This window comes from Anopheles maculipalpis, chromosome 3RL, assembly GCF_943734695.1.
Source record: "Anopheles maculipalpis chromosome 3RL, idAnoMacuDA_375_x, whole genome shotgun sequence".
Lineage (NCBI taxonomy): Eukaryota > Metazoa > Arthropoda > Insecta > Diptera > Culicidae > Anopheles > Anopheles maculipalpis.
This window is the reverse complement of record NC_064872.1, coordinates 50,085,683-50,110,572: the sequence shown is the minus strand read 5'-3', so window position 1 is coordinate 50,110,572 and position 24,890 is coordinate 50,085,683. Positions and strand designations below refer to the sequence as shown.

Here is a 24,890-nt window from a genome sequence, read left to right as displayed (position 1 = left end):
AATTTAGTCGTTTTGCACTTCACCAACAAGCCACTAGACTTACTGCTGTGGTTTATTGAACTATAATAAACAAGCCACAACGATGTGATTGGCACATTCGTGTCAGGACAAATAGAGACCAATGGTTAATTATTAATGAGTGCCATATATTTCTACCATTTCTGTTGGCAGCTCAATAAAAACAGGTATACACTGTGAAAGGACCTGATGCCAATTAAATAGTGCACTTATTAAAGAAACATGATCGATTGAATGTCGTAGCAATATGTCACCTTAAAATGGATCGATGGTTGTTTGTTTGAGTCGATGAGAGATGGTCAGGCCTCCATATCACTTGATTTAGCCAGCACGCTATTGACGAGCACCTTCCTGGTCGCCACCAAGCCTATCCTACTGGTGCTCACTAGGATACCTGCATCGCCAAAAACCTCTTCTAATTTGGATACTTACGTTATTGTACAAGTTTGGGATCGAGGCATTAGTAATCCTCTACCAACTCGAGATCAGGATCTATTAAAAAAAAACTAAATTCCTCCAGCTTGTAGGAATGTTTGTCTTCCTCGCTTTGGACCTCACTTCATCCCTATTCTTTCTATCTAGCTTCGTCGCAGAAAATTGTAATAATATTTGTTCCAGAAGAAGTGTTAATAGATTTTCCTATGGATTACAAAATATAGCAAACAGAGCCGGATTTTGCTATTCGCCGATATGGAAAGCCTTTGTGCGATATGGAAAGCCTTTGGTGGAACGGATATTTGGAGGGCCCATCAGTACCAAATCAAAGTGTTGAACCGGAGGTGGAAGATGGTGGGGGGATTTTATGATCGCATGATATCGCATGGTATTTCTGGAGGCATGGTATCGGTTAGGATAGGACCGGAAACGATTTGCACCACGGTCCTGCAGTATAAAGACCGGCGTCACTGCCCCCTTTAACGCTCGGCCCCGACTTATAATACTCCAAATTCGTGACGTGTAATAATAAAAGAAAATCACCTCTGTTGACGTTGTTCAAATTTTTTTGCAATTGTGCAATTGCTTGTGGGAATTAAATTTTCTTGGTTGGTTTTGTTGAATTTCCCATGATGTCTTTTTCATGCGTCTATGGCGCATTCCTGAAATAGGGTGCTCGTGGGAGCTACATGTGTTCAGTTCAGCTTTGTTTTGTTCTAAACTCAGCGTCACTTTGATCGTGTTCTAATTAATCTGTTGTTTTAATATGCATGGTTGCAGCTTTTATGCAGTTTGCACATGCATTTAAATCGGTTTGCAAAAGTGGCATGGTGGCTGGAACAAAGAGATGTGATACAAAAAAAAAACAATGATACATTGAGATTCGTCAAAGGGCCCTAAAATGTAGTATAATAAATCGTAACGCTAGAGGAAATACTCACCCCAACCAATCCTTCCCCTTTAGAGCATTACGTTATTTATGGACGCCCTCTCGTAATAGCTTTCGCATGATCTGCTAAACCTTTCCTTTGTTTTATTTAAGTCGCACAAAACCGTTACAAACCATGAAAATTGGTAACAAAAAATGTTCAATTTCAGCCAATAGAGATAACCCCTTGGCGGGTACCAAACCAAATTTTGATAACGATTTAACCCAATCCACAAAACTCTATCTGTGTAATCAATTGACATGTATGGGTCATGTTTTTCGGTCTGTTAAACAGTTTCCATCTTTTATTGTGTCTCTGGCAAGCACGGAGTTACGAAACCTCGATTATTTTAACGTCTCGGCGCCGTATTTTCAGCAAATCTTCCATTATGCTTTAATTTGCTTTCCAGCAACATACACACTCACTATGTTTCGATCATCACCGACGTACACGAACTTTTGAACAAGCTCCAACAATAATTGCACTTTGGTTTTTTCCTCCGTTAAGCTCGGCGGTAGTTTATAGCCTCCGATGGGCTGCGGATCCGTATCGATCAGCAGAGCGTCAAACTGTTTACCTTTCGTGAAGTTGCCCACCTGCTTGTCCAGTGCGAGTGCTGAAATCGAAATGATCAGTAAAAAAATGTATAAGCGCAAATTCTCTCCAACGAAAAACATGTCCAATCTCTTTACCTTGAGCACCACCTAGAGTGGCCAAAAAGAGGGCCTGTTTGTACGTTAGTGGAATGTATTTCTCTCCATCTTGAGCTGCAGTCTGTTCGATCCTTCCCGTTCCTTTCACGTCTTGCGTTTTCATGAAGATTAAATGCTGCGAAACGCCAAGTGCAGCACGCATCGCAGCCAGTATGCTTATCTCACTGCCACCGGATATATCCGTGCCTAAACCTACTTTAACGCGAGCATTCAACAAACGGCGTACATCGCAAAACCCAGACCCTAGATTGGTGTTCGAGCTTGGACAGTGTGCAATGGATGTGCCACGTGCGGAAAGTACCTCTAACTCTGCATCTTCAAGATGCACGCCGTGAGCCAATACGGTTCGGTCCGTTAGCAGTCCAACTTCATCGTACACTCCGGAATAGTGTGGCGCCCGAGGAAACTGCTGCTTGACCGTTTCGATTTCTCCCAAATTTTCCGACACATGCGTTTGGATGTTGAGATTGTACTGTTTGGCTAGATTTCCAAGCTCACGCAACAGCTCCTCGTCACAGGTAATGGCAAACCGGGGCGAGACAATGGGACTTACCAAAGCACTTTTCAGCCCCGTTACATACCGTATGAAATCTATGTTGTCCTTTACAGATGTTTCCGTATTGCACTCTCTATAACATACAAGAATTCCATTAGATTCGATTCCAGCAGCGAAACAGCTGCATACTACTTACACGTAGAAATCCGGACACATTCGATTGGAAGACACTTTTCCAACAAAGCCCCGCTGTCCCTGACGCACCATTTCGTCAACCAAAATTTTGTTGGTTTCCGTAAAAATGGAACCAAAATAGCATGCCGTTGTCGTACCATGATTGATGGTGGTGTTCTGCGAATGAAATCAATGCATAATTGAGCATCGCTCTCACTCGGAATCGTCCGAGGGACGGTAACAGTAACGACGACCTACCACCACATACTTGTACACTCGTGAAGCAAACTCTGCGTCACGATAGTTAGCCTCCAGCGGGAAGGTGTACGACTCCAACCACTCCAGCAAGGGCTTATCTAACCCGAGACCAATGTTAGGAACCTGGGGCGCATGTATGTGACAATCAATGAATCCAGGAAGAAGAAATTGCGATGGTGATAACAAAATTCGCTCGTACTCAGATGCTGGAAGACCATCTAGTTGAGCACGTATGCCAATGGCCTCGATCTAAAATGCGATGAACAAAAGACACTTGTTGGGTTCCACAGTTTGTATAGGATTTATCGCTAAAGTCGGTTTACCTTGCCGTCGTTAACAGCTACGAATCCATCCTCAAATATCTCCAGCTCATCCAGCGATGTGCAGTGAACGATTTGTCCAATAAAAACCTGCTTCATGGTGATTGTGTGCCTTGTAGCGATTGCACTGTACAGCGTCACGGTTCATACCCGATTGCCGGAAGGAACACTTTGGAACGGTAATTGGAGAGTTATTCCGTTTTATTTATTTTTTTGTTTTGCTTTAATGATAACACCGGCTTTAACCCTGATGAATGCAACGAAGCCATCTAAGTTTCGTACAAATAATGAAATAATTAGGATATTTACGAAGATTAGGAACGAGGACATAGTTATATCGTTGGGTTAGAAATAATCAAAATGATATCATTCTGAATCATTTCAAAGACTAATACAACGGAAAAGCCTACTAATTGTGTGCTTGGAAAAGCGCAAAATTCGAGACAAAGAAGATAACTCGTTTGGCTACAGACTCAAGGGTTGACAGCTACAAATCAAACAACAACCGGCCCCTGACAGATGAGCGCAAGACATCGAAAAAACATCGCATTTGGTAGCAAAAGGCGCTTGAACACAACACGCAAATTATCAAGTACGGGATTCACCATTCTGTATTGATTTGATATTGTTCTGCAGAAAATATTTATGTGAGACATGAATTTTGGACTCTTTGATTCGTTCATGAAATTGAAAAGGTACTGGGGTTGATGTTGGGACCGGTGGTAGAGGTGTTCAAAGTTCAGATGCCATCCGAACCGTTCCCGCGCAACGAGAACTAACTATCCAATTACGTGATATCTGAGAGTCTAGTAAGCCATTAGATGGCCTAGTAGGTCTTTAAGCCAAGAAGAAAACGTAATTAAGTTAATCCTCTTTTTCATATAGAATAATTACACATTAATTAACGGAAAGTAATATTTTACTGTTTCAGTTCCAGCAAAACTATGCTGTCCAACAACATTTCTAGAATTGTGGTTTACTTTTCTTCTTCTGTATCTCTACGATCTCGAGAGCTTATTGGAATGCTATTAATAGCTTCCCTGACTTTAATGTAGCTGTAGCTGGATAATCAATTCCAGTGTACGGGGAAACGGTTCGGATGAGATTTGCACGCGGTCTGGCCGTATGACCGTTATTAATACACAAACGGACCACTTTTCTATGTTCCTAGGTATTACATTTTCAAAGGCATAACATATTTATCACCCCAATTTGAAGAATGCCTTTCACCTAATAAACTATCAGCTAATACGCATTTGATGGTGAGATAGACCGTATCCCTGTGATCGATTGTTCAATCCTACCCTTCGCAATAGCCGAAACAAAAATTCGTAACAGGAAGAGGACTTTCCCGCCACAGTCCTAAGTAGAAGCGTGGTACCGTGGCAACACACCCAATTGTCCAACCGGTAAGTTGATCTAATATCGTTTTTCATCGTCGCAGCTAATAAAATGTTCGCAGTACATCAATCAGCGAACGTAATGTTGTTGTTCACATGCTTTCTAGCAAGCGAAAGAGAGAGTAAGAGAGAGAATATGAGTTCTGAAGACAAGTGCGAATTAAAGTGCCGTACGAGCGCTTAAACGAAGGCGACATTACTTTCCTTCCTTCTTGATGTGTGCAGGATGTTGCTGCTACTGCTGCTACTGCGACTGCTGTGTCTCTGATCTCGCATGCTGCGTGCGTGCGTACGATTGCGATGCCATAGTTACCGAGGGCACTTACTCGCTCACGCTCAGCAGATAACGAAGATGATGATACACTTGTATCGGGTACATTCTCCACTGCCCCCTTGCTTACTTTCGCTTCGTTCAGCGGACACATTCCCAGCTTGAACTGATGACAACTCGCCTCCGAGCAGGAAGAGTGTGGCCAGAAGAGAATAAAGCGAAAATTATATACATATGAGTAGGGACATTCAAATCAGAATCGTTTTTCCAATTTCCCTCTCCTCCCCCTCCCCTCTCTCTTCTATCATCTTTCGTTGATTCGGCGTAACGATTGAAACGTACGTATGCCGTTTAACAAGCGCAATAAAGCACCAGCTACTACCACTGCCACATATGCGAGCCGCGTACAAGCGTGTGCGATTGTGTTGGACGACTAACGTCGTGCCGTCCTGCTCCGATTTGCACAACCTGCTGTCTCGGCTCTTTCACTCTCTCTCTCTCTCTCTCTCTTTCTCCCTCTCTATCTACCTCTCACGAGTGAAGAGCATCCGCACACTTTCACACAGCGGCTACTCACACATCCACAGCTGTTTGCTCACTCGCTCTTTCTTTCTCGCTCTCACTCACTCTACCTCGTGCCGGCCGAGTGTTGTGACGTGAAAATACATGGGAAAGATGAACGGTATAAACGCGCGCGGTAGCAGTAATAATATACGGCATGATGATGGTGTTGTGTGTGCGATGAATATGAATGTAATTCTATGCTCCATTAGTGCGCGCGGGGAGTCGATTATCTTTTACTGCTTTCCTGATGTGTTTGTTTCTCAAATCAGACAAATGGTTTCAGTTGTAAATTGACATTCGGAGTTTTTGTGTGTTAATAGTCGATAAATTGACACAGAGCAGTGCGGGCGAGCGAACGTACCGTTCCGGGGTTTGACTCAGTTCTTTCGATAGTTTTGGCCGGTTACGGTGAATTTTCCCAACGGCCTGTGAAAAGGTGGGCAAGTGTGGCTGGTGGTGGTGATCGAGGGTGGGCTTCCGCTCCCGGAGAGGAAAAATAAGCTAAACAGGGGGTGGACCAAGAAAAAGGTTCACTTTTCGGGTGTCGGTTACGAGGCGCGTTTAGCTGTTGCTGTTGCTTGATGGTGGTAATGTTGTTGCTGCTGCTGCTGCTGCTACTGCTATTAGTACACTTCGCTTGTTATTATTGCCATCGTGTGCTGCTGTTGTTCGTCTCTGTCTCGCTCAACCGTGTTCTGGATCGTTTCGCGCTTGTCACTGTTTGTTTCAATTAAGAGCACCGTTTAAGCGCTTTTCCAAGAGGTCTTTCTCCCGGTGCCTCTTGCTCGCCCCGGGTCCTTTCCGCTCCCTCTTCACATTTTTTGACTTGCTAACGTGGGCAGGCAATAATGAAGTAACCTCACACTTCCAGCACAGCTTCCGCGGGAACCTTTCAGCCGATCTATCTTTCTCGCTCTCGTTTCTGGCCTGAGTGAGTCGTGCGTTTGTCATCATCATCATCATCATCAGCGCATCATCCGCTTCATCTCATATTTTCCTTTTGTCATCCTAATTATTGAAATCCGTTTGGTGGGCTTCGCGTGATGGATTGAATTCAGGGGTCCGGTTTTCGTCTCCGGGTTCTTTGGCACTTGGCTTTGGTTTGTCTGTTCCAATTTTTTGAGACAGTTTGCGACCGTGTTTCCCGCGCGAGTGTCGTCAGTTGCAAACGGTCAGATTCAACGAGAGTCGCTGTTTGGAGAGTGGTGTTGCTTTGTTTGAATTTCTTAATTGGTTCAGATGGTTTTGGCTCGGTTCTAATACTTGCCGCAGGCGGTAATTGATTTTTTCTTTGTTTCACAGATCACATTTAGTGGTTTATATTCGTTTTATAGAAATTCTAGCGCACGGAGAATATTATATTATACATAATATTCTCCAACACACGTTTTGCTATGGGATAATAATTCTTGAGTTTTTTGGTGATTAATTAACCATCTATTCACCTGTTTAGTGCGTTTTTCCATTTTCCACCATTTTGTGTCCTATGAATCATTGCTCCTAGTTACAAAATACAGTAAATTGTATGTCGAAATGATGTCTTGGATCGTTGGTGGAAAAATGGTTACATTAAGCTTAATAGGCACTTGTTTCTGCATTACCCCGACCCCGAATTGAAGAGAACCGACGGGAAACCTACTTACACTTGGGTGTACTTCTTGTTCCACTAATCGCACAGCATAGGATATTAAGACGAAGGCCCCATGCCAGTGAAGGAGGCCGAGTTTATTCTAGGAACAACGGCAGCAACAACAGCAGGAGCAGCAACTACACAGAAGCAGCAGTTTGGAGAAGCGAAGAGAAGATCGGAATGGGACAGAGAGAGGCGTGTTCTGTGCTTACTAAACCGTACGGTAAACGCACTCCGTTTCGTTCTCTCCAGTGTGGCAAAGCGAGAGACAAAGTGTGTGTGTGTGTACGTGTGGAGTAAATTGAATAATAATTCCTCTGAAAACCTCACGGGTTGCGTTTTGATCGCGTGTCGTTACACGCTACGAAATAGTTGGCGGTGTGCTGGCTGGACTGCCCTTTCCCCGTGTTTGTGTGTGTATGTGTGGTTCTTTGTATGTCGAATCGCATCGCTGTACCGGTTTCTTCAGTATCGCTTTTTCGGAAGAACAGTGTACGGAAGATGAATGAACCAATTTACTCAGTCAACAGAATATAGCGGCAACGGCAGCGACACAGCGACAATCGTAGCAATCGGAGCAATCTTCATTCGGGCGGGTGGCCTGCTTCGATCGGTTGGTTTAGGTCGGTAAGGCAACGGCCCTACTGCGAGTGACAGTTATTGAGCAATTTGAATCAGTGTGCGATGGTGTGTTGATTTTCAAGTGGCCCCCGCCCCCGTTCTGTTTCGTACTCCAGCCCCCCCCCCCCCCGCCCCGCACAATGTCCCCTTCAATAGCACAACTGGACGCCATCGCGCGCGCATAAGTGTGTATTGATTATTGCCTTTACAATTATTGTTATTCTTTCTGCAGACCGACAATAGCGTGTCAATAATATACACTGGAAAAAGAGGTTTTATTGCTCGCGACCGGTGACACGAGTGCTAGTGCCAGTGTGGTGTGCTACCGAAGAAAGAAGAAAAAGTGGAAAAGAGAATAAAAATGTCATTTTAGTGACTCCATTTAAAAAAGAAGAAAGGGCAACAACACAAAAAAAAACACATCAATAACATCATCAGTGTGCGTGTGTGCTTGTGTGTATATGGATAGATTATGGCGTTTAGCGTACGGTCGTTAAAATATTAAACGTTTCACACACGGGTAAGTGCATTGCTGCTGAAGGTTGTTTGCAAGTGAAGTTATTTTCATCACATTTTCACACTTGAGTGTTTTATTTTCGCATGCCTGTGAGAACCCCCTCGCGTGTGGTTTCCCCCTTATCACCTGTCCCGGGTGATCAGTTGTCATATTTTAATTGACGTGGTGTGGTGAGCTATTAAAATTGAGCCAGTTTTTTTTTTTTACTACAAAACCACACAAATCGAGTGATTATTGACAAGTGCGTCCAGCAGCAGCAACAGCAGTAGAGCAGACAGAGGCAGGGAAAACTCACGTTTCGTCTTCAAGTGTGGTCACACAACCGGTGGATGGGTGATGTACCTTACCCATCTACCCGTCGGGAAAAGAGGAAAAATCTATTATGAGAAAAGGTCGCACTAATAATATCCAAAAGAGCTTAACCGATGCTCTGTTGACGCAGAAAGCACTCGATTAAAGTGAGTAGTAAAGCGGCAGTTGCACTTATGTCCCTTTTCCTACAAGATTTAAAATTGTTCCCCATTTTAGTAGCGTGCGCGATCAACTTGGTGCGGGCAACGTGACGGATAGCGATGGCGACGGTTGGCTAATAAATAAATGACAACCATTCAAAGACATGGCCGATGATGATGATGATGATGATGATGACGTTGGCAGTAGTGCTTCATGCACATTATGGGGGACAAAATCGTTGGATGTGCCACATGTGTTGGTACATTTCTGCTTACCTTAATCAACCGCCCGGATGGGAGGTTGTTCCCCGCAAGATGCCGCCATGCCATCCTCCCCATTACACACTCGCGCGCGTCTTAACAGAGTGTCGAGAGTGTGTGGCCAATATATGGGAGCAGCCGCTAGTTTGCAAATTACATCAAATGCAATCTGCGTGTGACTGTTCTGTTTCGAACGAACTGTCTGCATCATCATCTTTTGCAAGCAAGTGCATCACCGCCAGCATCATCCCGTGCCATCATTAGTGGCGAACGAAATGGATTCAAACCGTGTGTGGAAAGTGGGTTTGAAGAAGCCATGAGAAAAAGGCACGAATGGGAAACATGCATAAAAACCTTCCCGTCACAGAAAATTGAATGTTGATGCGAAAAAGTCATGATGCGAAGGCAAATGTTAATTACAGTTAAATAGACTGCTACGGAGCGAATGTGCAATCCGTCCGATCCGGGAAAGGAAGATGCTTGGAATGGGGAAGGGGTGAGAAGGCGGAGATCGGAGGAAGAGTCCATGAATGCAAAAATACATACACATAAACACACACCCCACAACACGCTAGTCCGAACGAAACGAGAGCAAAACAAAACCACCGCAATTCGCAAAACGAGACACTTCTCTTCACCCGATGCGCGACCTCAGCAAGCTACAGTAGTAGGTAGCCATGCCAACCTCCATCATCATCATCCTCATCCTCATCGTCATGATCATTGCCATCAGCGGCAGCAGAGTCGGGGAGGGAATACATCTTTTAATGGGTGGGTAATTCGACGAAATGGTGGCGCGAGAGCAAAACAAGACACCACTTAAATGATAAATCTACAATTTTACCAACCCGACACACGACGATGAGGCACCGCGAATATTTGCGTTCTCTGTTGCACCCGCTCAATCATTTGCTCGCTCTTACTTTCCCACTATCATCGCTCCTTCTTTTTCTCGCACGCACACTCGGTAGATAGAAAGGCTGACATATGCTGCGCTAGAGCAAAAGAGAGTGTGTGTGTGTGTGTGTATTTGTTGATGGGAAAAAGGGATGCTGTTCCTCTTCTTAGAGGGAGGAACGAATTGATGGACCTTTCCCCTCCCGGGGATGTGAGTGGGGGAAGTGGGGTGCGGTAACCACTTATGCCGAGAAGAACGGTTTCATTGTGCCCCTTCTTATGCTTACAGGTCATTCTGATGTAGCACAACAGGATGGATGGGCAGAGGGTGTTGCGGGCCCGAGCGTAATGTGAATGTAATTGCATGTGCATGTGCAGTATGGTTTATGTTTGTTGCAAAAGCAAGGAGGGGGTGATAGGGAGAGTAGCGTGCGACGTAAGCATTACTCAATTATTTCGTCCTTTTGTATCAGTTCTGTGGAATGGAAAAAAGGGATGGAAAGCGGTAGGGGGAGGAGGGAAGGTTGGTCGAACTTTAATAGCATTCTGCGATGAGCCGAGAAGAACGTCAGTCGGTGCGCATTTGATAAATTGAAGCGAAACGTATGCCGCCGCGGCTGTTATAGCGGCAAAGTGCATTTGAGTGGTTATTGCAGCCGCCTGTGCGAATGTGTTGTGTTGTAATAATGTTCGTTTAGTTTGCTTTTATGCAACAGCGAGCAATAGCTAGCTGTCAAACGATTCTTCAATGCTATTTTCTATTGTATTTTGAATTAATTGACTATTAAAAATACGGGCTGAATACCTGACTGATGTAACATAGAAAAACGGATTTTGCTAATTGTTGATTCACGGCTTCCGCTTAAAGATCGAGTGCAATATTTTGAAACTCTTTCTTCTACACTCCACAAAAGCTACCATCAATTCGCGGATACCAAATCCGGTCAAACATTTTTAGCCGACCAATTATCACGGGAAGGCCAAATTTTGGAACGTGTCCAAAACCTATTAGTAAACACAATCCGTCAAACAATCAATGTGGTCGCTTCGTGCCATTTATGAAAGGGAGAGAGAAAGGGTGGTGGGATGACTTATTTTATTGGCGCAACCCCGGCGCCCAAATACCATATTCTCTGACTGTGTGCTGGGAAACGCACAGTGATATAGCGCAGTAAAACGCACACGAACACGCGTCCACGCGGCTTTTGAATTTGGAATTTATTCGCGAAATATGGAGAACGGTGGATGAACGGGACGCGGGAAGCATCAGGCAATAGGGTAGATTGATTGCTCTTTACCACCCTCTGCTGCTCAACGCCCAGAGCCGCGCGCTACTGTGTCCGTCATGTCGCTAATTAACTCCAGTGCTTTTGCTAGTGAATGTATTATGCTTGCTAAAACAATTAGCGAAATGGTCGTTATTGCACATTTAACGTTTTAACGTTCCTCTGCCGATCGGTTTTCTCGTTGGCGCCCTTCATTGATTTTGGTTTCTCTATATGGCTTTATCTCACTCTATCTCTCTCCGTTTCTCGTTTTCACTTTTTTCTCTCATACTCTCTCCTATTTTTAGTTATTCTTTATCCCTCTCTCTCTCTCTCTCTCTCTCTGTCCCTTTCATTCTCTCTCTGTCTCGCTTATTTGCTTGTTTCCTTGCCATTCCTTTAATGATGAACTTATTTGCTAGCTATGATTTATCATCGAATATTATTGCTCCCCTCCGGCTTTCTGGCGCATCGTTTATAAAGGTGACGGGTGAATTGATAAGTTCATTTCAATATGGTTAACTTTATTTGTTACGTTTTCGTAATTGGCAGTAAGCGAAATATCAAAGACTCCATAATTTCCAAAAAATGTAGCTCCTATCTTAAAGAATGCATTTTTATTCGTTACGGAAGTATTTTTATGTTCGAATTTTTAATGTAGTCACTGAATGTTTTCTGTCAATATAGTTTCGGGAGGCGAGTAAAGTTTAATTATTTTTTTTCTTCTTCTTTTTGGCTTAACGACCTCTAAAGTGATGTCGGCCATCAAATGGCTTACTAGACTACTGATACCACGTAGTTTGTTAGTCAGTCCTCACTACGGGGGGACGGTTCGGATGGGATTTGAACCCCGGTCCTGTCGTATGAAGACCGGAAAGTCATTAAATTTGTATGGATATTGACCAGGTTTCGAAGCTGTATTCTCATTATATAATAATTTGTATGTATAAATATAAAATATATAATATTGTAAATAATTTCGTTGCCCACAATATTTTATAATTTATTAATTTATTTAATAATTTATTTATATTTTGCCCGGGATAAGGCAAAGAATACGAAGGAAATGCCTTATCAATATGTGAAAATCTACTCAACACAACGGTGTTGACAATACGGCACTGGACCGTAATAATCAAATGTAAATAAAAATAAATAAAAAATTTATTTATATTTGAACGCCTGGATAGATGTCCTTTCAATAGGTTTTTCATAGTAATCTTCTACAAAACGATTGAAAGTTTGAAATTTGAAAGTGTCTAAATACATTCCACACATTCAACATGAAGCTTATATTTAACTTCCTGCAATAACAAAACAAAAAAATTTAAAGATACAAAATATCTTCCAATTAAATTATTTCCTTATTAATAACCATAAGGTGGTATAGGCGACAGCGGCGCCGGTCTTCAAACGGCAGGACCGGGGTTCGAATCCCATCCGGATCGTCCCCCCGTAGTGAGGACTGACTAACCAACTACGTGGTATCGGCAGTCTAGTAAGCCATTTCGATGGCCGGCATGACCTTAGAGGTCGTTAAGCCAAGAAGAAGAAGAAACGTTTTAAGGAAATGAAATATGTTTTTAAAAAACTTAAAATTAAAACATGCGTAGTCAATCATATTTTTCGATAATTTATTGTTGCCCATATTGCTATCGATAATATAATAATAATATATTCGATATAATTGACTTTTCTTTTTTATGTATAAATATTGCTCAAAATTAAATATTGCAAATGGTGCGAATGCCGGTAGGTACAAGACTAAACAAATCCATTCTGATGATCTACATCGAATCGTATATAAACTTATCATTCCATCTGTTTGTGCTGTGTCTGTCTGTCTGTCCCATTCCTACCAGCACGAGTTTGTGTGTGCGCACTTGTCCGTATGGCCACTGTATAGGTGACTGTATTTACTGAGCTGTGCCAGGGGAGAATGGGTACAGCAGCCGTGCACGCGAGCACAGCATCCTTCCTCCCATTTCACGTCTCACCACTCACACACCTCCCCGTACGCATACGATAAACGATGCTATGCTTCCGGATATTGTCCTGTTGTTTGGCCCGCTCACAAACAACCGAGGGAAGATGCCGGGAAGGTGGTTTCGGGCAAGGGAAAGAAAGATACTTCACAAGCCATCAATTAACATCATAGGGTGCGCCGATGTTAAATGGTAATTGACTCATTTCATAGCAAACACGCACGCACACCCAGACACACCCGGCTGTATGTGTGGGTGAGGTTGTGTGTGTGTGTGTGTGTCTGTGCGAGTAGGGAGAGTGAGTTTATACATCTATGTACGTATATATCATTCGAACGAATCATTCGAATAATTTTGCTTGATGCGATGCACCCAGTCCGCCACCTTACCACCCTCCTCTTCGCACCCTCTTCTTCGGTCTGAGCACAGCGGAAGTGAGGTGAGCAGGATTGGGGGAGACGCAAAGAGGATGACGACGGTTCGTCTCATCAACTGAGAGCGTTCAGCAGGAGGACAGCACCATGCAAAGCGAGCGCACATTCTGGCGTATTTTGAAAAAAAAAAAATGGAGTCTAAAATGTTCCAAGAAAATTGATGACGGTGATGATGAGGATAAGGATGATGATGATGATGATTGGCGACACAGACACACAAACACACGTACGATGCTCTGAAGATCAGTTTGGTCTATTATGATGATGTGGCTTGTAAGGGAAGAAAATCGACCTATCTTTGGCTGCATCTCTTCCGAGTTGACTCGTTGAAGAAGGACATTTTCTAGCGGAGTATGAAGATGTCGGTACCTTCAAGCGTTTGTTCAAACTTCGCTTCAAAGACATGGTGGGGGGTGAGGGGGAAGGGGGGGGGGGGGGTTGCTCCGAATGCATCCGAACTGTCCACCTCGGGATTCAGCACTTGGTTGGAACACCACCTGTGGGAAGGGCCCCATGAAGCTGGCGATAGAGTGTGGAACAGAGGAAAAATGCTTAATGAAATTGTTATTGACGATTATGATGATGTTGGAAACGATGGACGAGGTCTATGATATTCGGTGCTGCCATGCTTTTCTCTCTCTCTTTCTCTCGCTCTCTCTCACTCTCTTTCACTCTTGGCGATGACGATGGTGATGATGATAATCATTAGCTGTTTGGGGTAAGCACGGCCGTGCGGAGAAATGTGGTGAGACATTGTGACAGATATGAGCATGAATAAAAGATACATAAGACAATTAAATCGATATGCGAACAATCTGCTGTTGCAAATTTAACACTGACCAGACCGGGTTGCCACCGCCAGCAAAAGCAAGCACACCAATAGTTTCGATCATCACCCGGAATCCTACGTACAACGCACAGTGTGATGCATGTATCATGTGTGGAGGATGTGTGGCCAGCATCATCGACACTCTGTCCCTCTCTCCCTCTCTCTGTTTCATCCACAGATATGCGCCTAGCTACTAGCTAAAATTGTTTGGCCAGAGGTTCTGCCTGCCTGCTCCATTTCTGTTTATTAATAATTGAATAAATTTTGCGTTCAACGATAAGCGCCTCGGGTTCGAGCATTAGCCTTAACTTGGCTAGCCTTCCGCCTGGACGGCTCTCGACTAGGGAAACACGGGGAAGGGGATTCCAGCGTCCGGAGGAATGTTAAGTTCCGATTGAGTATGTTAGCATACATCGGCGTTGCTCGTTGTTGAGCTGGACTTCCCCGTCCCGGTTTGCGCTGGAATGTGCAAAATGGGGTTTGTTTTGTTGGTTTGATAAACTTGCTGCAACTAAACTGCTACTGCTGTGAACTGTATGGAGAAATTGTTCCAAACGAATTATTGATCCGGCGGCGGATATATCGATGCTCTCCCCACTGGCCAATCGATTCGAGCTTCGACGGTTAGTGTGAGAAACGATCGAAGATGATGTGTACAGCGAAGAAGTCCGTAAGCACGCCCGGGGTGCGATGATATGTTCACAAACAATTTTATTAACCAACCCTACGGACATCGTTGCCGCCGATGAATATTTCACGGCGGTGGTTTACTTTTGAATCGTTCAAACATGAATAATTAGATTATCGTAGAAGAGGATGCTCAACAACGGCACGGACTGGGATGTACTATATGTTGTTTGAGCACTTCATCGTCTGTCAAATTCAATTTTGCAAAATAGGCAATTCGTGCGAATTTTCACAGTAATATTTAGTTGGAAATTCTTCTAACATTGTCGATCTGAAAAGTACACAAACTCAACTCTCATTTCTATAAATATGGAACCATATAAACCTTGTGGTCATGGACAGTTTCCAACATGAATCGACCGATACGAAATCCCATCCAGATTATGACCTGCAGCTCAAGGAGTGGCTATTGAGCTAATACTCTAGTTAATCTAGCTTCTGAGGTCTGAAATGGTAGACCAAGTCTTGTCTATGTTTTAGTGCCAAATAAAGAAGTCGAAAATCCTTTTGAACGCACAGTGGAATTTTTCAAAGCGAATGTGGAATATTGCTAGCTTTTTATCGCGTTTTGCAAATATATTTCAATTTCAATTTTAAATTTCCCAACTATTTATGTATTTTAAATTTTCGATGCGACATACCATGGAATCTTGCTTTCGCTTAGGGAACATTTGCAACTCAACTGTGGAACTTAGCAATTTGTCGTGGAATTTATGCCACGCGTTTGAAGCTCCTCTGCTGAAGAAGTAAAATAAAAATATCATCCAATAATTTGATTCCATCAGTACGACGTATCAACAGTACAGCCAGGTCGCCTCTTAAGAAATATAACAAAAAAATATAGTTTCATTCACATTTGAATAAGTTTTGGCGCAAAAATTAGCTGAAAAAGTTATTTTAATTACTGCGTTTTTAAACCTATGTTGATTGCTATGAACAAAGTTATCTTAATCACCAGTATTAAAGCTTTTGTAAATATAAATATACCTTTATAGTGCTTTAGTAGGTAGGGTTTGCCAATAAAAATTCCCCTAAATGATTCTATTATTCAATTCTGTGGTTCGAAACCCTGTAAGCAGGATTATAAATATTGTGTGTAAAATTATTCAGATACTAAATCGATAACATTTTTATGAACTACCTGGTAATAAAGGCGACAATTGTGCCTTTCTTCATACGGCAGGACTGTGGTTCAAATCCCATCCGGACCGTTCTCCCGTAGTGAGGATTGATTATCCAACGCCGTTGTGACGTAGCATAGCAAGGCGTTAAGCCAAGAAGAAGAAGATAATAATAATAATTTGTATGCTAAATGCTAAGATTTTCCCAATGATAGGACTATGATAGTAAGGCGGTAGTTATAGAAGCTTTAGACCAAATAAATTCTCAATTTATTATTTCAATTGGAGTGTTAATATTTTGTAAACATTCCACAGATTGTTAACGATATCTTGATCAAGTTTTGTAAAAACTTTATTCGGATTTAGAATTTGTTAAGATTAGAATTATTCAAAAATCAAATTTTAAAAATAATTTCAGGTTTTTGATGTAGTAAAACATACTGCTAGTGATCATAAAGCATCGTAATAGCGTGATAGAGCGAGGGTAGGGTGATGACTAGTCAAGGAGGACGCATAAAATTTATTAGGCCAATGGGAAGAGTTGAAACAGATGGAATATTTTTCACCACGAATTTGACTTGCTTGTCATATTCATAGTGACATCAAATGCGTATTAATAGAATATTACGATTTCATCACTCTCTTCGGACATGCTTGAATCTTAAAGTTGTTTTACAGGCCGCTACAGTTTCCATCTCTCTTTTATGCGATGGCAAGCTAATGGATTTGATGATATTTTAACGAAAATCGTGAAGTTATGTTTATGATGCATGGCCGTCAGTTTAGTTTTAAGAATATAATGAACGATCATCAGCTATGGTTAGCTGAAGAAAATGTTTGTGGAAATAAATGTTGATAGGATTCATGAAATCAAATCGCTGGCATAAATACTTAAAAACTCATCATTATTGTTCATGTGTATCGTAATAGAAATATTCATTTCGTTTATTAATTTTTCGGATTGTGAATAGTTTCTTGTTCTTTGGCTTCCTCCTTTGGATAGCGTTGAAGTCACCAAGAGTAGAGATGATATCAAAGAAAAATTCAAATTGTTTGATGAGTCATCGCATAGCAAGTTTAATTAATGATACTTTTCGTAACATATTTCTAATCATTATTCGTAAGCATATAATTGTATTTACATTCTTCCATTTTTTTGGAATAGTTTGCCATGTTTCAAATGTAAATTTCATCAATTTCTGATCACATTTGTACATGCTATTATGAGTTATTAAATTATTTATTTACAATTGATTATTACGGTCCAGTGCCGTATTGTAATGGGTTATTAAATTCTTAATTTTGTTTTCCTTTTCAGACAGCAGCGCTTCAATTGAGAACAGGTGTAGTAATGACATCAAACACAAAAAATAACTAGTAAAGTGCGGGTCGGAAAACAAAACGACAAAAGCATATAATTCATGTGAATAGTGTGAGTGACACGAGCTTACAATTGATTACGCCTGCCGAATTCGCAGACCAAAAATGACCCAAGCGGAAGAGCTCCTTGAGGTTAAGAATCTCTACCACAGCAACGTACCAGACGATCAGCATTCACCTAGCCACAGTGAGAAAGATCACCAGCAGCCGAGCAACAGCGAGCCGAATAATCTCAACACAGTACGATCGGTGTCGGAAAAGATCGAGCATAATGGCGATCACAGCGATACGGTTGTTCGTGCTGCCACCGACGGTGCCTCTTTCATCCACGGCAGTGCTCCGAGCGGCCAATGGGTCAAACAGACTCAATGGCATCCACACGTATACGCTAACCCACCGAAGCAACCTCCGACACCGCACTCTATAATGGACATTCTCGGGTGGAAGGGAACCTCACTGGCAAAGTGCACTTCCAGCAGTCCGCATACAGATGCTGCACTTAAGGAAAATCACACCAAACCTTACAGTGGCCTCTTCGGAGCGCCAACCCCGGAGGATGATGTTTCTTCCCTGTACTACCGTCCGACTGATGTCGAGAAGCGGCGAGTGATAGAGGACGAGGACAATATTACCGTCGATCAGGATGACGAAAGTGAGGATGATGTGGAGGACAAAGGGATAAATGTTGATCGTTCGCGTCCGATGAGTCCTAACGATGAACCGCTGAATCTGTGCATATCAAAACCTTCGACAGAGTTCAACGTTTCAGCTTTAGTCTCCACAACGGATACAACGACGACTGTCGGTAGAAGAACGCCTAGTCTGGGCCGAAGCTCGTTGGATCGTTTGCACGAGCGGAAAATTACATCCGAGGAAGGTAAGTGTGGCACCGTGTGCATTCCTTTATCAAGTCACAATATATGACCCTGCGAGTAGCAATAATGAATTCATTCAATTTGTTTGCTTTGCAGACTCCACACAAGAGTCAACACGATCCTCCTCGGTACATTATCATCAGCGACACACATCCGCCCGCTCTTCCACGTCCGCCCAATACCCACGTCCAAGAAGTGTAGTTCCTCCGGCAACCTTAGCACACTCGAGTGATGCCGACTCGGACATCTGCATGTCGAACGATGACTCCTCGACTACCGATGGTCACTTTAGTGCCGTTAACGATGCTGTTGCCTCGGCCACCATGACCATGTCGACGCTATTTTCGCTTCCCAAACCGGCGGGAGCAGCACTGATGGCCACGAACAGCAACGGCAGTGGTTCGGTGCAGGATGAAGAGGACTCGACCAATACCGGTAGCCACCACAGGCGCAAGAAAAAGGCTCGCACCACATTTACGGGTCGTCAAATCTTTGAACTAGAGAAACAGTTTGAGGTAAAGAAGTATCTGTCGTCGAACGAACGGACCGAAATGGCGAAATTGTTGAACGTTACGGAAACACAGGTGAGTGGCATTTTCATGATATTGTATGGTAGCGACCCAAGCGAGCGATCCTTTGATAGTTAGTCACAACTGTCCTAAACATAAATTTTGCACTTTGCCGTAGTGGTTTGCTGTTAAATCTATGGTTGCAGAAGGCAATTGGAACTCTCTTCTGGTCCAACTTGTTTCAGGATATTGTTCACCTTTAAGACATTGTACCCGGACCTCTCCAAATTCAAAATTTTACATCTGCAAAGCTGTGATGAAGGCTTATTTCCGCATCAGTTTCTGCTGATTTAGAAGAGTCTTTCAGCATTCTTGGAACGACAGCAGGTGTGATCTATTTGAGTGATACTTCTAATTCCTGCAGAAGTGCAAACTCAGTGCGAATAAATCTTCAATAAAAGTTCCTGACCTATTCTCTGGTCATATCTACTCGAAACAATAATATTTACATAAATTATTGTTCATAATGCACTATTAGGGCCTATAAAAGGTTACACATCAACATCACAACATGGATTCATGCCATACCGCTTAACGTCCACAAATTTAATAGAATTTGTCTCGGAATGTATGAACTGCATGGACAAGGGACGACAAATTGATCTTAAGGCGGCTTTTGACAGTGTATTGCTAGATATACTTTTAGCAAAATAATGCAGGCACGTTTGGGATTGCCAGGACAAAGGGCAGTCGAAGTATGTCGCTAAGAAACGTAAGGTTTTTTTTGATTTTCTTAATTGTTTGATATTTTTATGACGTTTAAATAATTATTTTTTGATAAAAAACTTAATTTACTTTGTTACCTAAAAACCTAATTACCTAATTTTTAGCTTAAACACGCTTTGTGCCCAAGATAGACCGAATCTATTAAGCAGCAGTAACGTTAAAAAATAAACATAATTTCACCGACTGTTCGTTTGATGATACTGGGCTAAGGATATATTCACACCACTGCACGTCACGTCACGAGAAAACTCACACGACGAGTTGTAGGAATGGATGCTGGGAGCGGTGCAAACCTATATAAGATATTTCCGTCCCCGGGATATCCTTTGAGGTTGCGTTTCGTTAATCCTCCTTTGCTCATTAGTTAATATCTTCGTTGCTCTGCTCGAGCGGTGGCGGCGGCTTAATTTGTTTTATTTATTTATTCCGCCTCGTAAAACTGATTGACAACTTCTTTGCCTATAGCGACCGTGCTTGCGTGTATTATGGGAGCCTCTACCGTGAGATCCGCCCGTACCGCTGCTCTTGAAGGGTTTTTCGGCTTTTGTTGAGGTCGCACTGATCGCGCGCGCGGACAGTTTACGCCTGATCCGTGTCGGCAATTCTAGTAGCAGCAAGAGCAGCGGGCGGTAAACATGAAACGCGACAACTCGGAACCATTTATGATCGTTCGCGCCCTCGTGTACGCGTGCTGCAGGGAAATGGGGTACTAAACCTCCCTAGCGCACAGTGGGGAATGATTTGTAGTTTCATTCGTTATTCGGTCCTTGCCTGCGAGACAAAATCAGGCTGGCATATTATCGAACGAAAGACGACGGACGGATTCATGCGTCCGCGCCTTCCCTTCGCATCCGGTTTACCCACTGCCTTCGGGTGGCCGAGGTGTGTACCGCAGGCGGAACACGGGGGTTGTCATTATCGTCTGTCAGTCGGTAAGAATATCATTGGTCTCTTTAGTCTGTTTGATGGACTGCTGGTACCCACCACTTCACGTTACGAAGAACTTAAGCCGCTCAAAAGAAGATCACCGTGTGCGCGTGTGTGTGTGTGTGTGCGCCGCCGAATGGGGCATCCCAGCTGACGAAGACATATTACGGGAAACGTACAGGATATAAAATTAAAAATGAAATGTTTATTTTCTATTCCATCCAAATACACCAAGCACCGCGCAAGCAACCCGGCTTACAGAGGTGAACTGTCTCCAAATAGCATCACTTTATCACGGTTGGAAGATACTTCCCGGTGATGGTTTAACGGCTCCAACAATCATAAAAAGCGACAGTTATAAAAAGAAAATTTGAGTGTAATGTGTTATTTTTAGTACAATCCATCATCCGACGGCAGCAGCAGCAGCACCTAAAGAGTAGTGTGTAGCACCACACTTTTGCTGGCTGGGAGGGATGGATTCTCAAACCGTTTTGTGTACGAACCCCCAATCCCGACGATGCCGCATGGTTCCCCGCCGAGTTGCGATCGTCGCGTGAGAAGCTCATTTGTGTCATTCAAATGATTTTGACAACAATATTTTCTCAAATCTGCCCTCCACGCATCCACCTCGACGTGTTGTGTATGGATGTTTGTCATCGGTGCGTGAGGAATTGCTCGTTCGGATGAAGAATCGCCCCTTCGAAATGTGAGATAATTAATCTCTAGTAGCCTCGGTCCTCTGCTGGTTGGTACCACACGCCCGGACGCTGTTTTGTGTTGTTGTTTAGAAGAAGGAAATGGGAAATAGATTTTCAGTCAAGAGCTTATGTGTCTTGCCCCGTTTGGATTGATTGTGGCAGGAAGTGTGTGTTGATCCTGTGGGTCGCCATTGGTGATTATTCAGTAGCGCACGCACGGGATGGGGACGCTTCCTATTTTTCTTCTAACCACCGGGGGTTACCGGCCCCTCTGCGTTACTATTAATGAGCGACTAATTTGTTTCGTTTGGTTTTGATTTTTGCAGGTTAAAATATGGTTTCAAAACCGGCGCACCAAATGGAAAAAGCAGGATAGCGGCAGCAGCGGCACGGCGGTTGGTGGTGACATTCCGTCCGTTGCCATCCCATCCTCGTCCACCACCTCCTCCCATTCATCCCATTCGTCAAAGGAGGCAGCCAAAGCGGCTGCTACTGCTGGTAGTGGACGCACTTCGAACGCAGCTTCCAAATCAACCACTACCCCAACTACCACCGGCACAGAGCAATCAGTAAAACTGGCGTGGATCAATGAGCTAGAAAGCGTGCAGGATGTACCTGCGCCACCGTCACAGCCATCGTCAACGAAATCTCGCGCGTATCTGAAAGCGACGGGTAGTGGTGGTACCGCTGTAAAGAAAGGTTCATCCGGTACCGCTGAGCAAAGACGCAGTGCGAGCAAACAGCTCGAGCGTCATCTAGCGGTGGGTGGCAGCGGCACGGATCGTCGTAGCAACAGCAATAGCAGCCGAAGCAATAGCGTCCCAGTGGAACACTCTCACCCACAGATGGCGCAGTCCGCATGACGTCCGAAGTATGATAAACCGTAAAGAAAATCCTGTGCAGAACATAAGAAATCAATTATTTCAATAATTTTTGCTCATACTTGTGGAGGAATTTAATCAGGGGAGGGGTGATGGTTTCCAAGCTCGTCTCCCCCTCCCGGTCCCATTATGAATTTTGCGAATGATATTAGTTTGTAATCCTGTGCCATCACCGGGATGATAGACACGTCCCGGCCAAATACGCTTGCCGTTCTTTTTCGTCTCGATAGAGCGCAAGTACTAGATAGTATACGTACGAGGAGGAGAGTTTGCTTGTGAGCTTGAGTGTGTATTTGATTTGCGATTTTTTCGGCGAAGCGATGAATTCGGGTAGTTAGAAGCAAGAAGAAAACATGCCAATTCAATCATGAAAGTAAGAATTATAACACGATTTGGTTATGAAAAGCAGCGTAGCAAATGTAAACGGAGTTAAGGTAAAACGAAGAGGGAAGAGAGATTTTCGAAGAGTGTCCAATTGCGAATAAAAAAAGAAAAATGAACAAGAACGTTTCAATTTTCTGTTTTACTCTATACACACACGGCAGTAATGTTTTGTTTTTCCGTACACATATATTTTGCTTTGTTTTTAAATATTTGTATTTTTTCCATTTCTTTTATTTTTATCGAACAACCACAACGCAAACGCGTAACGGCTTTCTAGCCTTTGTTTTGTTTCATTATAATGCACCATTAATAATATTTGATTCCCTCTGTCGTCCCGCACAGTCTGCCCCGCAACATCATTCCTTCTAACTGACCTGGTTTTTCTTTTGTCTCCATAGTTCTGTTTTGTTTTAATTTTGTTCACGATCTTTTAAATATATGATGCAACACGCACATAAACGAGGTTGCTTTTGTAACAAGATGCGCACAGATTAATAATAACCATGCTTGAACGGATTGTGTGTGAGCCAATTCCAGGGAAACACAGGAGAAGTACTGCCTACGTGGTACACCACTCTTTGATTCTCCACTGTCTGCCTGTGTCCTGTCCGTTTGGTCCCGTGTGGAATTATTGGAGCGATCGGGTTGGTGGTAAGTCTGTCGTGTCTTTTTCCTAAATGGTTTTTGTAATATTTCATTTGTTCTTCCTGTACTACTTTACCGTCTGCTCACTCTTTTGTGTGTTGCGTTCATGAGCACATTATACGAGTAAAACAAAACAACTTAACAAACTATTGAAAAAAAAAAACTATTTACAGAGCATTAATCTTAATGGTATAAAACGAAACAATCCTTACTAAGTATCAATACAATGTACACACAGATATATATGTATATATATATATATATATATATATATATATATATATATATATATATATATATATATATATATATATATATATATATATATATATATATATATATATATATATATATCTCTTTTTAGGTATTGTAAAGTGTGGACAGGGCTTGATGAAATGTACAAGACAATTATCGTTAAAAACGTATATCGTTTTATAAAACAAAAACAGGTTTTGCTAAATATTTGTTAAGTTTTGTGTTTGGACTAGTTTTAGTTTGTGTATGTATGTGTGTGTGCATGTGTGCGTGTATGTATAGTTATACGATGATACATAACAAATTGCATATACCTTCTGACCCTATTCCGCGTTAATTTATCACTACACTACTCTATGGTATAGTGCCTTCAAATGCAAATCCGGACAAGCTGACAAATACGTCACGGTTTACCTCTGAGGACGATAATCTTTTAGCCTAGAGCTGAACATTTATGGTTTGCTTTTTACTCAGCAAAAAAAAAAAAATGTTAGCCGTAGAGAAAGCTGGTGAAAATCATCGAAATTTAATTATTCTATCATAAAATCTAATTTGTAGATATTTTTTAAAGGGATCTCCTAGCTCGAGTTGCATTTTTAAGATGTTTTTGACTATATTCTTTGCAGTTTTAATGCATACTAATGCCGTATTTTGGTGGAACTTCCTGATCGACATGATGTGTTACGTCATAAGTAGTGGTGTCACTGCTTATGTTAAGGAATGTGACTATTGCAATGACTTTCTACGAGACCAATACCATAATTTGAAAGTCCCAAAACTGTGGAATTAGTGATGATGGATTTTCCGTCGGAGCTTAATATACTGATTCCGTTTTTAAAAATGAATACCTAACAAACAACTCAACAACAAGTCACGTCTTTCAATTACCATTTGAACAGTATTTTTTAAGAATAAGAATATTAGAAACGTAAAACATAAGATTTGCATAGCGAGAATTTGTTCAGCCATAGGCTTAGAAAATCGTTCCTAAAGTCGTGCCATCGTTGAATGTCCAAGTGTCCGGATGCCTGTTTGAGGCACTGTATAATGCCATACGAAAATACGAATATTTCTGGAGTGTGTAGCATGGTATGGATGGAACAGATGGAGAAAGGAAGAGATAGGGAGCTCTTTATGAGCTCTGTACTTGTGCATCCTTAACAATTGATTTTGTCTTAAAGATGATGCATTTTTCTTCTTAATCCTGGCATCGGTTTTTTTTGTTTTTGCTTTTGCTTCACTTCAACTCGCCCTAGCTCCATCTACCTTCTCT

The 24,890-nt window shown here is 42.5% G+C and overlaps 3 protein-coding genes across 3 annotated transcripts in view; 1 reads left to right on the top strand and 2 right to left on the bottom strand.

Moving 5' to 3' along the window:
• The window catches only part of LOC126561370 (chaoptin), a 79,279-nt gene that overhangs the window by 4,886 nt on the left and 49,503 nt on the right, over nt 1–24,890 (bottom strand). The gene's annotated exons all lie outside the window — the stretch shown is intronic.
• On the bottom strand, nt 1,769–3,560 carry LOC126563630 (guanine deaminase). The gene is given in 5 exon segments (XM_050220274.1): nt 1,769–1,998; nt 2,075–2,724; nt 2,788–2,942; nt 3,024–3,241; nt 3,298–3,560. Coding segments are annotated over 5 exon segments (1,398 nt in total). The 5' UTR covers nt 3,443–3,560.
• On the top strand, nt 17,711–22,315 carry LOC126561896 (homeobox protein Hox-B2a). Its single transcript, XM_050218262.1, has 3 exons — nt 17,711–18,534; nt 18,629–19,116; nt 21,779–22,315. The coding sequence occupies exons 1-3, from the start codon at nt 17,763–17,765 to the stop codon at nt 22,313–22,315; spliced, it is 1,797 nt and encodes a 598-aa protein (XP_050074219.1). The 5' UTR covers nt 17,711–17,762.

Bases quoted from the DNA above. Each gene is read 5' to 3' on its own strand.
- LOC126561896 (XM_050218262.1), top strand. From the start codon at position 17,763: ATGACCCAAGCGGAAGAGCTCCTTGAGGTTAAGAATCTCTACCACAGC. The intron at 18,535-18,628 runs GTAAGTGTGGCA...TTTGCTTTGCAG, and splicing joins GAAAATTACATCCGAGGAAG to ACTCCACACAAGAGTCAACA. The intron at 19,117-21,778 runs GTGAGTGGCATT...TGATTTTTGCAG, and splicing joins TGAACGTTACGGAAACACAG to GTTAAAATATGGTTTCAAAA.